Below are 17,480 nucleotides of genomic sequence, written 5' to 3'. Positions count from 1 at the left end.
GTGTGTGTGTGGCACAGGGGACTCCTCGTTACGCTCAGCTCTGGTGTGTGTGTGTGTGTGTGTGTGTGTGTTGGGGTCGCTTGTTTTCAGGTGTTTCCAGAATTTGATGGCTCTTTTTTGGATGTTTAGGAGGAGAGGGTATTGGCCTAATTCTGCCCTGCATCCGTTGTTTGGTGTTTTTCTTTGGACTTTGAGTATTCTTTTACAGAAATCTAATTGTAGAGTTTCAATCGGATGTTTTTCCCAATTTAAAAAATCTAATTTTATAGAAGGACCCCACACTTCACTGCCATATAAAACAATTGGTTCAATTATTGATTTGAAAAGTTTGAGCCAAATTTGGATTGGGATGTCAATTTTGATTGATCGTTTTATGGCACAGAAAGCCCTTTGAGCTTTCTCTTTGAGTTCATTCACAGCCAAAGTAAAGTTACCAGTTGGAGTTATCTTCAGGCCGAGGTAAGTGTATGCTTTTGTGCTCTCAATGGTTCTGTGTGAGAGTGTGAATGTGTGTGTTGGTCCCTGAGATCTGGAGCGTCTCTGGAACATCATGACTCTAGTCTTCTGGAGGTTGATGGTCAGGGCCCAGGACTGACAGTAATCCTCCAGCAGATCCAGGCTGTCCTGAAGCCCCTCTGTGGGCGACAGGAGCACCAGGTCGTCTGCGTAGAGAAGACACTTGATCTCTGTGTCGTGGAGAGTGAGACCTGGAAAGGGAGCATGTTCTAACGTATTGGCCGATTGGTTGATGTAGATGTTGAAGAGGGCGGGGCTTAAACTGCAGCCCTGTCTCACTCCGTGCCCCTCGGGGAAACATTCGCTTCTTTGGTTTCCAATATTAACAGCGCATTGGCTGGCTGTGTACATCGATCTGATCAAATCATAGAATTTCCCCCTACTCCACTGTCGATAAGCTTTAGGTATAATCCTTCGTGCCAGATTGAATCAAATGCTTTCTTGAAATCAATGAAACAAGCAAAAATTTGTCCTTTGTTTTGATGTACATATTTGTCAATTAGTGTTTGTAATGTAAAAATGTGATCGGATGTGCGACATTTTGGAAGAAAGCCAATTTGGCATTTACTCAAGGCATTGTGCTTCATAAGGAAGTGTAGAAGTCTGGAGTTTAAGATGCTGCAGAGAACCTTCCCCAGGGTACTGTTCACACAGATGCCTCGGTAGTTGTTGGGGTCTAGTTTGTCTCCGCTCTTGTGGATGGGGCTGATGAGGCCCTTGTTCCAGATCTCAGGGAAGAACCCGACACACAGAACATCATTGAACAGTTTGAGCATGGCCAGTCTGAAGCTTTGGTCTGTGTGCTTCAGCATCTCGTTCAGGATGCCGTCGACACCACAGGCTTTCTTGGACTCAAGGACTCCTAATTTTTCTTCCAATTCGGTCATTGTTATGGGGAAATCTAAAGGGTTTTGATTTGCTTTAATTGATCTTTCCAAATTGTCTAGTTTATTAATTCTTTCATTTTGATTATAATTTTGAATTTCAGTTGGGCTGTATAATTCTTGGAAGTGGTTCTTCCACTTCTCCCCGTCTTGGATTGCCAGAACTTCTTGATTTGGTTTGTATAACATTTTCCATTTATCCCAAAATTTGTGTGAGTTTATAGATTTTTCAATTTCTTCAAACTGGTTTTGCAAAAACTGTGCTTTTTTCCACCGGAGTGTGGCTTCATACTGTTTTAGTGCCTCACAGTAAAGAAGGCGGAGGTCCGGATTGTCTGGTTGTCTGTGTTTTTGATTTGATAAATTTCTGAGGTTTTTTCTCAGAGCCTTACAGTCCAAATCAAACCATTTGTCAGTCTCTAAATATTTTTTCTTTGGTTTAACAATTGCCAAATTACTTTTTTGTGCTGTTTTGTAGAATATGTTGTTTAGGTCTTGTACTTCCTGATTGATGCCGAATTGGTTTTTAGGGTATTCCTGTATTTTGAATGAATGTATGAGGGATTGTATCTCTGAGGATTCGACAGCAGTGCTGTAATTACTGGCACTGGTTTCTGTCCATTTGAAAGACATTATTTTGCTCATTTGATATGGGGTCCTAATTGGTTTGTGTGATGTTTCAGATTGCTTTATATAGAGGATGATTTGGCTGTGGTCTGAGAAAGGTTTCAGGGGTTTGACTGTGAATGCTCTCAGAGAGGAAAGGTCGAGATCTGTGATAGTCTACAGTGCTGTTCCCCAGAGCTGAGCTGTAGGTGTATCGGCCGAGCGAGTCTCCTCGCAGTCTCCCGTTGACGATGTACAGAGCCAGTCCTCGGCAGAGCTGCAGCAGCGGCCGTCCGTGAGCGTTCACGGTTTCATCGCAGTTTAGTCTGCTGGGGTGAGAAGGGTACAAGGCGTTATTGCCTGTGATGAATCTGCTACCGTGCGATTCTATGTAATCTAGTTCTGCTCCTGTTCTGGCGTTTAAGTCGCCCATAAGCAGCACACTTCCCTGGGCCTGGAAATGGCTGATTTCTCTTTCTATATTTTGGAAAGTTTCCTCTTGGAAATATGGAGATTCGAGGGGGGGAATGTAAACTGCACAGAGGAAAACAAGCTTAGATGCTGATATCATTCCTTTTTGTATTTTTAGCCACAAGTGGTATTGCTCTCTTTTAATTAATTCTATGGACAATTCAGATTTAATCCATATTATCATCCCTCCCGAGTCTCTCCCTTGTGTGACTGATGTGAGTTTGACTGATGGTAATATAATCTCTCTGTATCCTGAGGGACAGCCAGTGAACGCATCTCCTCTACACCAGGTTTCCTGTAAGACGATGACATCCATGTCTTGAAGTTCTTTCATAAAATCAGAATTTCTACTTTTTAGGCCAAAGACTGAGGAGTTTAGACCTTGAATATTCCACGTGGAGAAGTGATTTCATGATTAACTTTATGTAAAGTAATGTGTATGGTTTGTTTGCTATTTTGAGAAAAGAGAAATGATGCAAAATTACTACAGATTAAAATTAGAACAATGAATGATGGAATTAGAGTTATGGTAGGAACTCAAAACATCAACAATTCCATATTAAATGTACATCAATAACACAGAATAAGGTCAGTGTTTTTTTTTTTTTTTCTCTCTCTCTCTCTATATATATATCTCTCTCACACACACACACACACACACACTCTCTCTCTCTCTCTCTATATATATATCTCTCTCTCACACACACACACACACACACACACTCTCTCTCTCTTTCTTTCTCTCTCTATATATCTCTCTCTCTCTCTCTCTCTCTCTCTCTCACACACACACACACACACACACACACACACTCTCTCTCTCTCTCTCTCTATATATATATCTCACACACACACACCCACACCCACACACACCTGGGTCGGCTTTTAGCTGAAATTGCAGTTACTTGTGTTTGTAATAATTGTTGTTTAATTTTATTGTAAATATTCTGATAGTATTTTATATTTCACTATAATCCCTGTAGAGTTCGCCATCATCATTCTGAAGTGAATGAGCTTTTGTCCGTTTTGAATGTGTGTGTGTGTGTGTGTGTGTCAGCACTCGGAAAATGTGCTGCAAATATAAAGTGTTTTGCAGATGGCAAAGTGTTCATGGGTTTGGGGAAATTTGCTTATTGAATCCATTTTGTGTGAAAACAATGAAACTGATTGTCGGTGTGTAAGAGTTCTGGTCACGTGGCTTCTCGACGCTTCTTAGCTATTAAAAAGAAAGTTCAAAATGTTGTTTTTTAAATGTTTCCAAAACTTTTTCTTGGTTTTGCGAACGTTAAGGGATCATTCTTCAAACATTATGGGAACGTTACTTTAGAATGTTCTGAAACAAGTAGAAACATTTAAAAAACGTCCAATCAAAACATTTCAGAAAAAAATATGCTAACAGTTAGAGAGCATTATTAAAGACCAGATAACTTTGAACATACGTTCGTACTAACGTTACTGGAGGAACTTTTGTTCATAACTTGCCAGAAGATTAGCTAAAGTTCTGGACGTTTCTCTTGTAGCTTCGGTAAAACGCGATTCGTCCCGTTGTGTTTGTTGTCTCTCGGATGCCGTATGACTCCCGCGCATGTGCAGTGAGAGTGTTTGTTTCAGTGTAGCATGCTTTGAGTTTCTCTGCTGTTTGAATGAAAGACACTAGCTTGTGATTGTATTATATTATTATTATTGTTATCATAAATATTATAACGCAGATTTATATACGCGTTTATTGGAAGAAGAAGGAAGAAAGACAAAGCGGAATGAATCAGTTTGAACAGTAAGTTAGCGGCTAACGGCTAATTGACTATTAACCTTTTAACTTATTAACGTATAACAGCTAACGTTACATACACAGATTCACCAGTTTATTGACATTAAACACATAATATGAAATAAATTCATACTGTAAAATAGCTTTAGTTTATAAAGTAATTATAGTACTGACAGTAAACTAACGATGAGCGTTTTTTATTTATAGATATATCTGTTTATATTTATTTAAATGTTAATGTATATTGATATGTTCATATGTATATATTATACACATAAACAATGTGTTATGAAAACTCATCACCAAATCAACTTACAAGTAGCCTTTAAAACATGAATTATTATTATTGTCTATTATTGTTACAACTATTAGGCTGTAGTTGATTAACATTATTAAATATAGTCCAGTAATGATTTCAGTCTGATTGTAATAAAATTCTAATTGAATTAATTAACAGTGAATGTTTTATTTGTAGCCTGAAGGAGGAAGACTGTGGCGAGCAGGAGGAGATGAAGGAGATCAACGACACCGATGGAGGATCAATAAACAACAACAACAACAACATCAAACGCAAGGTGAGACTGACACACACACACACACACACACACACAGTGCCGATTTTGCAGGTTTTCCCACTTACAAAGCATGTAGACGTCTGTAATTTTTATCATAGGTACTCTTCAACTGTGAGAGACGGAATCTAAAACGAAAATCCAGAAAATCACATTGTATGATTTTTAAGTAATTAATTTGGATTTTATTGCATGACATCAGAAAAGCAGAACTTAATATGTGGTACAGAAACCTTTGTTTGCATTTACAGAGATCATACGTTTCCTGTAGTTCTTGACCAGGTTTGCACACACTGCAGGGCTTCTGGCCCACTCCTCCATACAGACCTTCTCCAGATCCTTCAGGTTTCTGAGCTGTCTCTGGGCTGTCGCTGGGCAATACGGACTTTCAGCTCCTCCAAAGATCTTCTATTGGGTTCAGGTCTGGAGACTGGCTAGGCCACTCCAGGACCTTGAGATGCTTCTTACGGAGCCACTCCTTAGTTGCCCTGGCTGTGTGTTTCGGGTCGTTGTCATGCTGGAAGACCCCACGACCCATCTTCAATGCTCTTACTGAGGGAAGGAGGTTGTTGGCCAAGATCTCGTGATACATGGCCCCATCCATCCTCCCCTCAATACGGTGCAGTCGTCCTGTCCCCTTTGCAGAAGAGCATCCCCAAAGAATGATGTTTCCACCTCCATGCTTCACGGTTGGGATGGTGTTCTTGGGGTTGTACTCATCCTTCTTCTTCCTCCAAACACGACGAGTGGAGTTTAGACCAAAAAGCTCTAGTTTTGTCTCATCAGACCACATGACCTTCTCCCATTCCTCCTCTGGATCATCCAGATGGTCACTGGCAAGCTTCAGACGGGCCTGGACATGCGCTGGCTTGAGCAGGGGGACCTTGCGTGTGCTGCAGGATTTTAATCCATGACGGCGTAGTGTGTTACTAATGGTTTTCTTTGAGACTGTGGTCCCAGCTCTCTTCAGGTCATTGACCAGGTCCTGCCGTGTAGTTCTGGGCTGATCCCTCACCTTCCTCATGATCATTGATGCCCCACGAGGTGAGATCTTGCATGGTGCCCCAGACTGAGGGAGACTGACCGTCATCTTGAACTTCTTCCATTTTCTAATAATTGCGCCAACAGTTGTTGCCTTCTCACCAAGCTGCTTGCCTATTGTCCTGTAGCCCATCCCAGCCTTGTGCAGGTCTACAGTTTTATCCCTGATGTCCTTACACAGCTCTCTGGTCTTGGCCATTGTGGAGAGGTTGGAGTCTGTTTGATTGAGTGTGTGGACAGGTGTCTTTTATACAGGTAACGAGTTCAAACACTGCACCAGTTAATACAGGTAATGAGTGGAGAACAGGAGGGCTTCTTAAAGAAAAACTAACAGGTCTGTGAGAGCCGGAATTCTTACTGGTTGGTAGGTGATCAAATACTTATGTCATGCAATAAAATGCAAATTAATTATTTAAAAATCATACAATGTGATTTTCTAGATTTTTGTTTTAGATTCCGTCTCTCACAGTTGAAGAGTACCTATGATAACAATTACAGACCTCTACATGCTTTGTAAGTGGGAAAACCTGCAAAATCGGCAGTGTATCAAATACTTGTTCTCCCCACTGTAGATTTCCTGGTACCCTTCAGTGTGAGCGTACAGAAGTCCTTCACTCACACATGAGCTGATGCTGTGCCTCTCTCGACCTCAAACGCCTTTGTTCCTCAGGTTTAGCGCTCTTCTCCTTAATTTGTAATAACTTTTGGCAGTCTATAGAACTCCTAATGTTTTTCCCGGTGCGACCGATTAGTACACAACAATAATTGACCATTTTAAGCAGTAATAATCAGCCAGATGTGCGCGTGCTTGTTCAGTGGCGTTGTTGACGTTCAGTGCGGCCAACATGGCCAACTTCTGGACCGATGACGTGTAGATCTCATTAAATGACAAATTCAACCCAATGCACTATTGAAATTGATTTCTGGACATCGTAACGTTATTTTTTGCGGACAGTGTTAGTGTGCATATATTCACAGATGGTACCGATGGTTTAAAAGCTTACGTTTAAATAAGCTGTGAAGGGCTCTGAGAGTGGGCACCCGCCGCAGAAACATAAACCCTCACTCTTCCTCGAGGTGGAGCCGCGGGTCTGGATCGTGGGCGACTCCGTCATCCACAGACTGCACACACACATCTGTGACCAGCGCCTGGACCCGGACCTCGGCCTTCACTGCGAGATCAGCTGGGCCTCCGACAGCACTCTCTGGGAGCATCTTCTCCCAGCGCTGCGCTTCCTCAGGACCACGGCTCCCGAGCCTGACGTCATCATCGTCCACCTCGGCGGGGACAGCTTGTTGTGCGAGGGCCGCGACCGCCTGGGGTTCCTCCGGGAGATGAAGCGCGACCTGTCCGAGTGCTTCCGGCTGTTTCCCGGAGCCAGGGTGATGTTCTCCGATATCCTGCCGCGGCTGCACTGGCGAGGTCAGAGGGCCAGGACGGGCTACGGCGTGGAGCGCAGCCGGCGCTGGATCAACGGGAGGGTTTCCGGCTTCCTGGCTGAGAGACAGATGCGACGCGTTCGCCACAGAAACATCGGCTTGCTCCATCTGTGCAGAGACGGGGTCCACCTGAGCCCCGAGGGGAACCAGCGCTTGCTGAGCAACCTCCGGGAAGCCCTGCAGGAGGAGCTCCGAAGATGATGAAGCCATCGATGTCCTGTTGAGGGCAGCAACAACGGCTCTTTTAAGAGCCACCCACTCGTTCAAATAAAGAGCATTTTTACAAGTGTGTGAAATTCTTTGTTCTTCACATTACTTGAGGTCAGGAATCGGATACTTGATTTAAACTTTAAATCTCGATTGCTTTGTGAGCATTATGACTGTAGTGGTGAAAACAAACATTTTAATCCTTGTTTCTTGTCCGCTGTGGGAGATGTGTGTGATGCTATGATTAGTACCATAAATAGATCCAGAGAGGCGTGTTGATGTTCCACACAAATATCTGAAGTTTATTAAATAAAAAATAAAGATGCATTGTAACTTAAAACAAAACAAACAGCTTTTATGTTTAGCGCCCCCTCCTGTCAGGGGTGGCCTATCCTTCATACATCTCCCCCCTCTCACCTATAGAGGGCGCACACTCAGAGAAATAAACACTATTAACAATAGAACAACATTCTGATATTTAAATAAACAAATGTATAAAAATGAAATTAGGTGGTAAGTGTGGCTCTGCGACGACTCGCGCGCTGGTTTCAGTGTTTTAGGCGTGTGCAACTATTTTGGATCTGTGCAACTCTTAAAGTGACAGACACGTTGTTTCTTTCAAATAATTTGCTTTGCCAAATGTCACAAACAATGATAGAAATCTTATGACTTTATAATAAATATATAAAAATGGAACTTAGTTAAAATATGTCAATATAAAATATCTGCATGGAACACAAATAAAATAGATTTGGGTATCAAATATACTTTAAAAATATCTGTTTGCCTTATGTAGCTAAACAATAACCTTTATAAGCATCATGTTAGCAACATGTTAATTGAGTTAGCATTGGCGAGTTTTGCCACTGCAAGCACCACTCATATTTTCTTCAAGAAATGTACATTCTCTCTCTCTCACACTCCCACACACTCTCTCCCCCTCTCTCTCTCTCTCCCTCTCTCTCACACACAGTCACTTTCTCTCTCTCATACACACTCACTTTCTCTTTCTCTCACACACACACACACTCTCTCTCTCTCACACACACACACTCTATCTCTCTCTTACACACACACACTCTCTCTCTTGTGATGTTAATGCAGTGTGTGTGTGTGTGTTCAGACGGTGACTCCGGCTCCAGGTGAACACCCGCTGCAGTATAACTACACCTTCTGGTACTCGCGCCGCACGCCCAGCAGACCCGCCAACACTCAGAGCTACGAGCAGAACATCCGGCAGATGGGCACCGTGGCGTCGGTACGCACGCACGCACGCACGCACGCACGCACGCACGCACGCACGCACACACACACACACACACACACACACACACACACACACACACACACACACTCAACCTCAGCTTCATCACTGCTGTGTGTGTTTCATGTTCACTCTCTCGTCAGGTGGAGCAGTTCTGGAAGTTCTACAGTCATCTGGTGCGACCCGGAGACCTGACGGGACACAGCGACTTCCACCTGTTCAAGGAGGGAATCAAGCCCATGTGGGAGGTGTGTGTGTGTGTGTGTGTGTGTGTGTGTGAGTGAGTGAGTGTGTGACTGTGTGACTGTATGCCTGTGTGTGACTATGACTGTGTGTGACTGTATGACTGTGTGTGACTGTGTGTGACTGTGTGTGTGACTATGACTGTGTGTGTGACTTTATGACTGTGTGTGAATGTATGCCTGTGTGTGTGACTATGACTGTGTGACTGTATGCCTGTGTGTGACTGTGTGTGACTGTATGACTGTGTGTGACTGTGTGTGTGTGTGTGTGTGTGTGACTATGACTGTGTGTGACTGTATGACTGTGTGTGAGTGTGTGTGACTATGACTGTGTGTGTGACTATGACTGTGTGTGTGACTTTATGACTGTGTGTGACTGTATGCCTGTGTGTGTGACTATGACTGTGTGTGTGACTATGACTGTGTGTGTGACTTTATGACTGTGTGTGAATGTATGCCTGTGTGTGTGACTATGACTGTGTGACTGTATGCCTGTGTGTGACTGTGTGTGACTGTATGACTGTGTGTGACTGTGTGTGTGTGTGTGTGTGTGTGACTATGACTGTGTGTGACTGTATGACTGTGTGTGAGTGTGTGTGACTATGACTGTGTGTGTGACTATGACTGTGTGTGTGACTATGACTGTGTGTGTGACTTTATGACTGTGTGTGACTGTATGACTGTGTGTGTGACTATGACTGTGTGTGTGACTATGACTGTGTGTGTGACTTTATGACTGTGTGTGAATGTATGCCTGTGTGTGTGACTATGACTGTGTGACTGTATGCCTGTGTGTGACTGTGTGTGACTGTATGACTGTGTGTGACTGTGTGTGTGTGTGTGTGTGTGACTATGACTGTGTGTGACTGTATGACTGTGTGTGAGTGTGTGTGACTATGACTGTGTGTGTGACTATGACTGTGTGTGTGACTATGACTGTGTGTGTGACTTTATGACTGTGTGTGACTGTATGCCTGTGTGTGTGACTATGACTGTGTGACTGTATGACTGTGTGTGACTGTATGACTGTGTGTGACTGTATGACTGTGTGTGACTGTATGACTGTGTGTGACTGTGTGTGTGTGACTGTATGCCTGTGTGTGACTGTGTGTGACTGTATGACTGTGTGTGACTGTGTGTGTGTGTGTGTGTGTGTGTGTGTGTGACTGTATGACTGTGTGTGACTGTATGACTGTGTGTGACTGTGTGTGTGTGACTGTATGCCTGTGTGTGTGACTGTATGCCTGTGTGTGCGACTGTATGCCTGTGTGTGTGACTGTATGCCTGTGTGTGTGACTATGACTGTTTGTGTGTGTGACTTTATGACTGTGTGTGACTGTATGCCTGTGTGTGTGACTATGACTGTGTGTGACTTTATGACTGTGTGTGACTTTATGACTGTGTGTGACTGTATGCCTGTGTGTGTGACTAGTGTTGTCACGGTACCAAAATTTCAGTATTCGGTACCGATACCAGTGAAAATCCACGGTTCTTGGTACCAATTTCGGTACCAAAGTGCTAGAAATCGATAAATTCTTTGCTGATACTTCCTCGTCATCATGGAGAGCGCAGTTCGCACCGTTTCAAAAATAGTCGATCTCCGAATGCGAACGAACTTACTCTGAATTTTAGTAGGCCTATTGTTTTTATATGAGGATCCTTTTTCAAATACAAGGTCAATATTGATTTTCACTAACGACAAAACAACAAATTATCCGTGAATTTATATGGAACTAATCTTTACAAGCTTTCCATCTTACTCTCCTCATGTACAGTAACGTAACGTTGCATTCGGAGATCGACAAGTTTCTCCTTTCCACAAGCGCTTTCTCTCCCGTGGCGTCTGTCGTTGCTATGCAAACATGAACATAGGCGCTCCTGGAAAAAACATAGACAGTATATAAACGGGAAAAACGAGCGCGCCGCGTCGCTCCTAATATGAGAGATTTGGAATAACGAATCTGCAAAAAACGCGCTATGTGAACGGCCACTTATGGCAACGTGACATTAGCCTAATCCAAAATATTTCCATAATGGTCTCTTTCCTCCTTTCTTATCAACAAGTGGATTTACAGCCACCACATCAGCAATACCGCCGGTCGCCATGTCTCAGCGCTTTAATAAAGAGGACGCGCAACTGCACGCGCTCAGTGCATGCATGTGCATCAAGGAACCGGGTTTGAACGGGTCCTCGGTACCACCGGTACTTAAGAAAACTTGGTACCGTGACGTTTAAATTTTTTTAGTACCGACTTGGTACCGAAGTACCGGGTCTTTTGACAACACTATGTGTGACTATGACTGTGTGACTATGACTGTGTGTGTGACTGTGTGTGACTGTATGACTGTGTGTGTGTCTGTGTATGACTGTGTGTGACTGTGTGTGTGTGTGTGTGACTGTGTGTGTGACTTTATGACTTTGTGTGACTGTATGCCTGTGTGTGTGACTCTATGCCTGTGTATGACTATGACTGTGTGTGTGTGTGTGACTATGACTGTGTGTGTGACTTAATGACTGTGTGTGACTGTATGCCTGTGTGTGTGACTTTATGACTGTGTATGACTGTATGACTGTGTGTGTGACTATGACTGTATGACTGTGTGTGTGACTGTGTATGACTGTGTGTGACTGTGTGTGTGACTTTATGACTGTGTGTGACTGTATGCCTGTGTGTGTGACTGTATGCCTGTGTGTGACTATGACTGTGTGTGTGACTATGACTGTGTATGACTGTATGACTGTGTGTGTGACTATGACTGTGTGTGACTGTCTATGACTGTGTGACTGTGTGTGACTGTGTGTGTATGACTGTGTGTGACTGTATGCCTGTGTGTGTGACTGTATGCCTGTGTGTGTGACTGTATGCCTGTGTGTGTGACTGTATGCCTGTGTGTGTGACTGTATGACTGTGTGTGACTGTATGACTGTGTGTGACTATGCCTGTATGTGACTGTATGCCTGTGTGGGACTGTGTGTGTGTGTGTGTGTGTGTGTGTGAGACTGTATGCCTGTGTGTGTGACTGTATGCCTGTGTGTGACTATGCCTGTGTGTGTGAGATTGTGTGTGACTGTATGCCTCTGTGTGTGACTATGACTGTATGACTGTGTGTGACTGTCTATGACTGTGTGACTGTGTGTGACTGTGTGTGTATGACTGTGTGTGACTGTATGCCTGTGTGTGTGACTGTATGCCTGTGTGTGTGACTGTATGCCTGTGTGTGACTGTATGACTGTGTGTGACTATGCCTGTATGTGACTGTATGCCTGTGTGGGACTGTGTGTGTGTGTGTGTGAGACTGTATGCCTGTGTGTGTGACTGTATGCCTGTGTGTGTGAGATTGTGTGTGACTGTATGCCTGTGTGTGTGACTGTATGCCTGTGTGTGTGACTGTATGCCTGTGTGTGTGACTGTATGCCTGTGTGTGTGTATGACTGTGTGTGACTGTATGCCTGTGTGGGACTGTATGACTGTGTGTGTGACTGTATGCCTGTGTGGGACTATGCTTGTGTGTGTGTGTGTGTGTGTGTGTGTGTGTGTGAATGTGTGTGACTGTATGCCTGTGTGGGACTGTATGCCTGTGTGTGTGACTGTATGCCTGTGTGTGTGACTGTATGCCTGTGTGTGTGACTGTATGCCTGTGTGGGACTGTATGACTGTGTGTGTGACTGTATGACTGTGTGTGTGACTATGACTGTGTGTGTGTGTGTGAGACTATGACTGTGTGTGTGTGACTGTGTGTGTGTGACTGTATGCCTGTGTGTGACTGTATGCCTGTGTGTGACTGTATGCCTGTGTGTGTGACTATGACTGTGTGTGTGTGTGTGTGTGACTGACTGTATGCCTGTGTGTGACTGTATGCCTGTGTGTGACTATGCTTGTGTGTGTGACTGTATGCCTGTGTGTGTGACTATGACTGTGTGTGTGTGTGACTATGACTGTGTGTGTGTGTGACTGACTGTATGCCTGTGTGTGACTGTATGCCTGTGTGTGACTATGCCTGTGTGTGTGACTGTATGCCTGTGTGTGTGTGTGTGACTGTATGCCTGTGTGTGTGACTGTATGCCTGTGTGGGACTGTGTGTGTGACTGTATGACTGTGTGTGTGTGTGTGTGTGACACTGTATGCCTGTGTGTGTGACTGTATGCCTGTGTGTGTGAGACTGTGTGTGACTGTATGACTGTGTGTGTGCCTGTATGACTGTGTGTGTGCCTGTATGACTGTGTGTGACTGTGTGTGTGACTGTATGACTGTGTTGTGTGACTGTATGACTGTGTGTGACTGTATGACTGTGTGTGCGACTATATGACTGTGTGTGCGACTATATGACTGTGTGTGTGACTGTATGCCTGTGTGGGACTGTATGCCTGTGTGTGTGACTATGCTTGTGTGTGTGACTGTATGCCTGTGTGTGACTATGACTGTGTGTGTGACTGTATGCCTGTGTGTGACTATGACTGTGTGTGTGACTGTATGCCTGTGTGTGACTATGACTGTGTGTGACTGCATGACTGTGTGACTGTATGCCTGTGTGTGTGACTGTATGCCTGTGTGTGTGACTGTATGACTGTGTGTGACTGTATGCCTGTGTGTGTGACTATGACTGTGTGTGACTGCATGACTGTGTGACTGTATGCCTGTGTGTGTGACTGTATGCCTGTGTGTGACTGTATGCCTGTGTGTGTGACTGTATGACTGTGTGTGACTGTATGCCTGTGTGTGACTGTATGCCTGTGTGTGTGTGTGACTGTATGCCTGTGTGTGTGACTGTATGACTGTGTGACTGCATGACTGTGTGTGACTGTATGACTGTGTGTGACTGTATGCCTGTGTGTGTGACTGTATGCCTGTGTGTGACTATGCTTGTGTGTGGGACTGTATGCCTGTGTGTGTGACTATGACTGTGTGTGTGACTGTATGCCTGTGTGTGACTGTATGCCTGTGTGTGTGTGTGAGAGACTGTATGCCTGTGTGTGTGACTGTATGCCTGTGTGTGACTGTATGCCTGTGTGTGTGACTGTATGCCTGTGTGTGTGACTATGACTGTGTGTGTGTGTGACTGTATGCCTGTGTGTGACTGTGTGTGTGTGACTGTATGCCTGTGTGTGTGACTGTATGCCTGTGTGTGTGACTATGACTGTGTGTGTGACTGTATGCCTGTGTGTGACTGTGTGTGTGTGACTATGCTTGTGTGTGTGACTGTTTGCCTGTGTGTGCGACTGTATGCCTGTGTGTGACTATGCTTGTGTGTGTGACTGTATGACTGTATGACTGTGTGTGACTGTATGACTGTGTGTGACTGTATGCCTGTGTGTGTGACTGTATGCCTGTGTGTGACTATGCTTGTGTGTGGGACTGTATGCCTGTGTGTGTGACTATGACTGTGTGTGTGACTGTATGCCTGTGTGTGACTGTATGCCTGTGTGTGTGTGTGAGACTGTATGCCTGTGTGTGTGACTGTATGCCTGTGTGTGTGACTATGACTGTGTGTGTGTGACTGTATGCCTGTGTGTGTGACTATGACTGTGTGTGTGACTGTATGCCTGTGTGTGACTGTATGCCTGTGTGTGTGTGTGTGTGTGACTGTATGCCTGTGTGTGTGACTATGACTGTGTGTGTGTGACTGTATGCCTGTGTGTGACTGTGTGTATGTGACTATGCTTGTGTGTGTGACTGTATGCCTGTGTGTGTGACTGTATGCCTGTGTGTGTGACTATGACTGTGTGTGTGTGACTGTATGCCTGTGTGTGACTGTGTGTGTGTGACTATGCTTGTGTGTGTGACTGTTTGCCTGTGTGTGCGACTGTATGCCTGTGTGTGACTATGCTTGTGTGTGTGACTGTATGCTGTGTGTGACTGTATGCCTGTGTGTGACTATGCTTGTGTGTGTGACTGTATGCGCGACTGTATGCCTGTGTGTGTGACTATGACTGTGTGTGTGTGTGTGTGTGTGTGTGACTGTATGCCTGTGTGGGACTGTATGCCTGTGTGTGGGACTGTATGCCTGTGTGTGGGACTGTATGCCTGTGTGTGTGACTATGACTGTGTGTGTGTGTGTGTGTGTGTGTGACTATGACTGTGTGTGTGACTATGACTGTGTGTGTAACTGTGTGTGTAACTGTGTGTGTGTGACTATGACTGTGTGTGTGTGACTGTATGAATGTTTGTGTGTGTGTGTGTGAGTCGAAAGTGTGAGTGTGTGTGTGAGAGTGAGCTTCACATCAGTGCAGTGCTGACTCCGTCTCTGACATGTATGTGTGTGTGTGTGTGTGTGTGTGTGTGTGTGTGCGTGTGCATCAGGACGAGGCCAATAAGAACGGGGGGAAGTGGATCATCCGGCTCAGGAAGGGTCTGGCGTCCCGGTTCTGGGAGAACATCATCCTGGCGATGCTGGGAGAGCAGTTCATGGTGGGAGAGGAGATCTGCGGCGTCGTCGTGTCCATACGCTTCCAGGTATGCATCCTGATGCATTCTGGGAAACCAGGCTCTCGGTGGCAGTCGCTAACCAGACATGATCGTTCTGACAACATTTCCTCCAAACCTGCATGACTTCCTTCAGTAAAACACTGTTGTGAATGTGGTTAGTTCTGTTCTGATGTGTGTGTGTGTGTGCAGGAGGACATTCTGTCCATCTGGAATAAAACGGCCCATGATCAGGTGACCACGTCACGGATACGAGACACACTGCGACGCGTGCTGAACCTCCCGCCCAACACCATCATGGAGTACAAGACACACAACGACAGTCTCAAGTACGTCACACACACACACACACATTCTCGATCTCACACTCACTCACAACCTCGATCTCACACACACACACACACATACACACACACTGAATTGTCTCTGATCCTCGTGTTCTTCTTGTTTTCTCAGGGATAATTCCAGCTTCCGGAATACGAAGATCACTTTGTGAAAACCTGGAAATAATTTTCATATGGACACATTCCTTTTTACACCACGAGCCAGCGGCACAGAATGAACCCTGAGGAAACGCTGTGTGTGTGTGTGTCTGTTTGAGTGAGTGAGTGAGTGAGTGTGTGTGTCTGTTTGAGTGAGCGAGTGAGTGAGTGTGTGTGTGTGATGATAATATTGTCTTGAATTATTCCATCAGTTTCATAGAGTCTGTTTTATTCCTCAGTCACACGTTTCATCAGATTCAGTGTTTTTGAAATATGAACATGATTAAAGTTCAGCTCATGTTTCAAACAGCTTTACTGTAAACACACATTTCAATGATGCGATGTCATTTAAACCCGATGAACACTCTAGTTGAATTGAAATACAGTTTTAAATAAAGACATTAGTGTGTGATCTGATGCAAACATGATGTTCTTCCTCATCCTTAAATCAAGATACATTTACTGGAGAAGCAGAATCACCCACTCATTCTGTCTTCTTTTATTATTTATCCAATGTTTTGATGTTTTAAACATTTTTTTTTTAAAATCGAATCCAAATAACAATAATTAAAACATGTTTCCCCTCAGGAAGAGGAAACTATTCCTCATGTTTTCCTTTAATAAAAAGGTTTGCTCACATATTTCAGCTTCTTGTTTTTTCTTTTTATATCCTTGTTAATATTTATGTCATTATTACTCCTTTCCATAATTACTGAAACAATTAGATATCAGAATTACAATTTATTTGTATGATGGGTAAATAACATTAATCAACTCGACGAATTGACTAATTAAACCTGCGTTGAATATTGTTGCTCGTTGACGAACTACTTTAGTAAAATGGAAATCTGTATTTACCTACTTTAATATTTATTTATTATTATTATGTAATTGTAATTTTTATGTGCATTCTCCTTGTATTTTGATGTGGCGAGGAGGAGAATGCGGCTGATTGATGACGTGTTTCCGCTTCCGTCACGGCGCGATTTGAAGCGGGGAAGCAGCGCGAGACGCACGAACGGTAAACAAACTACTCAAACTCTACTCAAACTCTATTTAAACTCTAGAAACTGTGGAGTTGTGCAGCTCAGAGGCTGTGCAGATCCTCAGTGTGTCGCAGAGAGTGAGAGTGTGTGTTGTTCGCGAGCTCAGAGCGTGTGTTCGGGCTGATGTGCGCGTCAGATGCCGTGTTTTATTGTATTATTGATGTCGGATCATATTAAACATCACGCGATATAATAATTCAACACGAGCCTCATAACTCAACACTTCATCCCTGCCGTTCTCGCGGCGTCCGTCATATTTCACCATAGAAACGTGATTGAAGAGCGTCTGCTGCTGTTGCCATGGAAACGGAGGATTTTATTGCCATTTCAAAATAAACGAATCATATGAAGTAATGATAATCTTGTTCATGTGTGAGTTTATTTTTAAGTTTAATAAATGTATGATTTAGATGTTACATAATCATGATCTCAGAGTATGAACTCGCGTGAATGTGATTATGAGTGATTTTTGTGTGTGTATATGTGTGTGTGATTGTGTCTATGTATGTTTGTGTTTGT

The 17,480-nt window shown here is 44.0% G+C and overlaps 2 protein-coding genes across 4 annotated transcripts in view; both read left to right on the top strand.

The window, feature by feature from the left end:
• The first annotated feature begins 4,040 nt into the window (after positions 1-4,040).
• eif4e2rs1 (eukaryotic translation initiation factor 4E family member 2 related sequence 1) lies at positions 4,041-16,556 on the top strand. The gene is made up of 7 exons (XM_084099090.1): positions 4,041-4,251; positions 4,721-4,820; positions 8,629-8,763; positions 8,913-9,017; positions 15,311-15,463; positions 15,626-15,762; positions 15,890-16,556. Exons 1-7 carry the CDS (start codon positions 4,235-4,237, stop codon positions 15,927-15,929), a joined length of 687 nt encoding a protein of 228 aa, XP_083955216.1. The 5' UTR covers positions 4,041-4,234; the 3' UTR covers positions 15,930-16,556.
• A 283-nt stretch (positions 16,557-16,839) lies between these two features.
• The window catches only part of cntrob (centrobin, centrosomal BRCA2 interacting protein), a 21,364-nt gene continuing 20,723 nt past the window's right edge, over positions 16,840-17,480 (top strand). For all 3 annotated transcript variants that reach the window (XM_084098891.1, XM_084098892.1, XM_084098890.1), the window contains exon 1: positions 16,840-16,936. The gene's annotated coding sequence lies outside the window, so the exon portion shown is untranslated. The remainder of the gene's footprint in view (positions 16,937-17,480) is intronic.

Source organism: Abramis brama (genome assembly GCF_963993115.1).
Source record: "Abramis brama genome assembly, chromosome: 22".
NCBI lineage: Eukaryota > Metazoa > Chordata > Actinopteri > Cypriniformes > Leuciscidae > Abramis > Abramis brama.
This window is presented reverse-complemented; position numbering and strand designations above follow the sequence as displayed.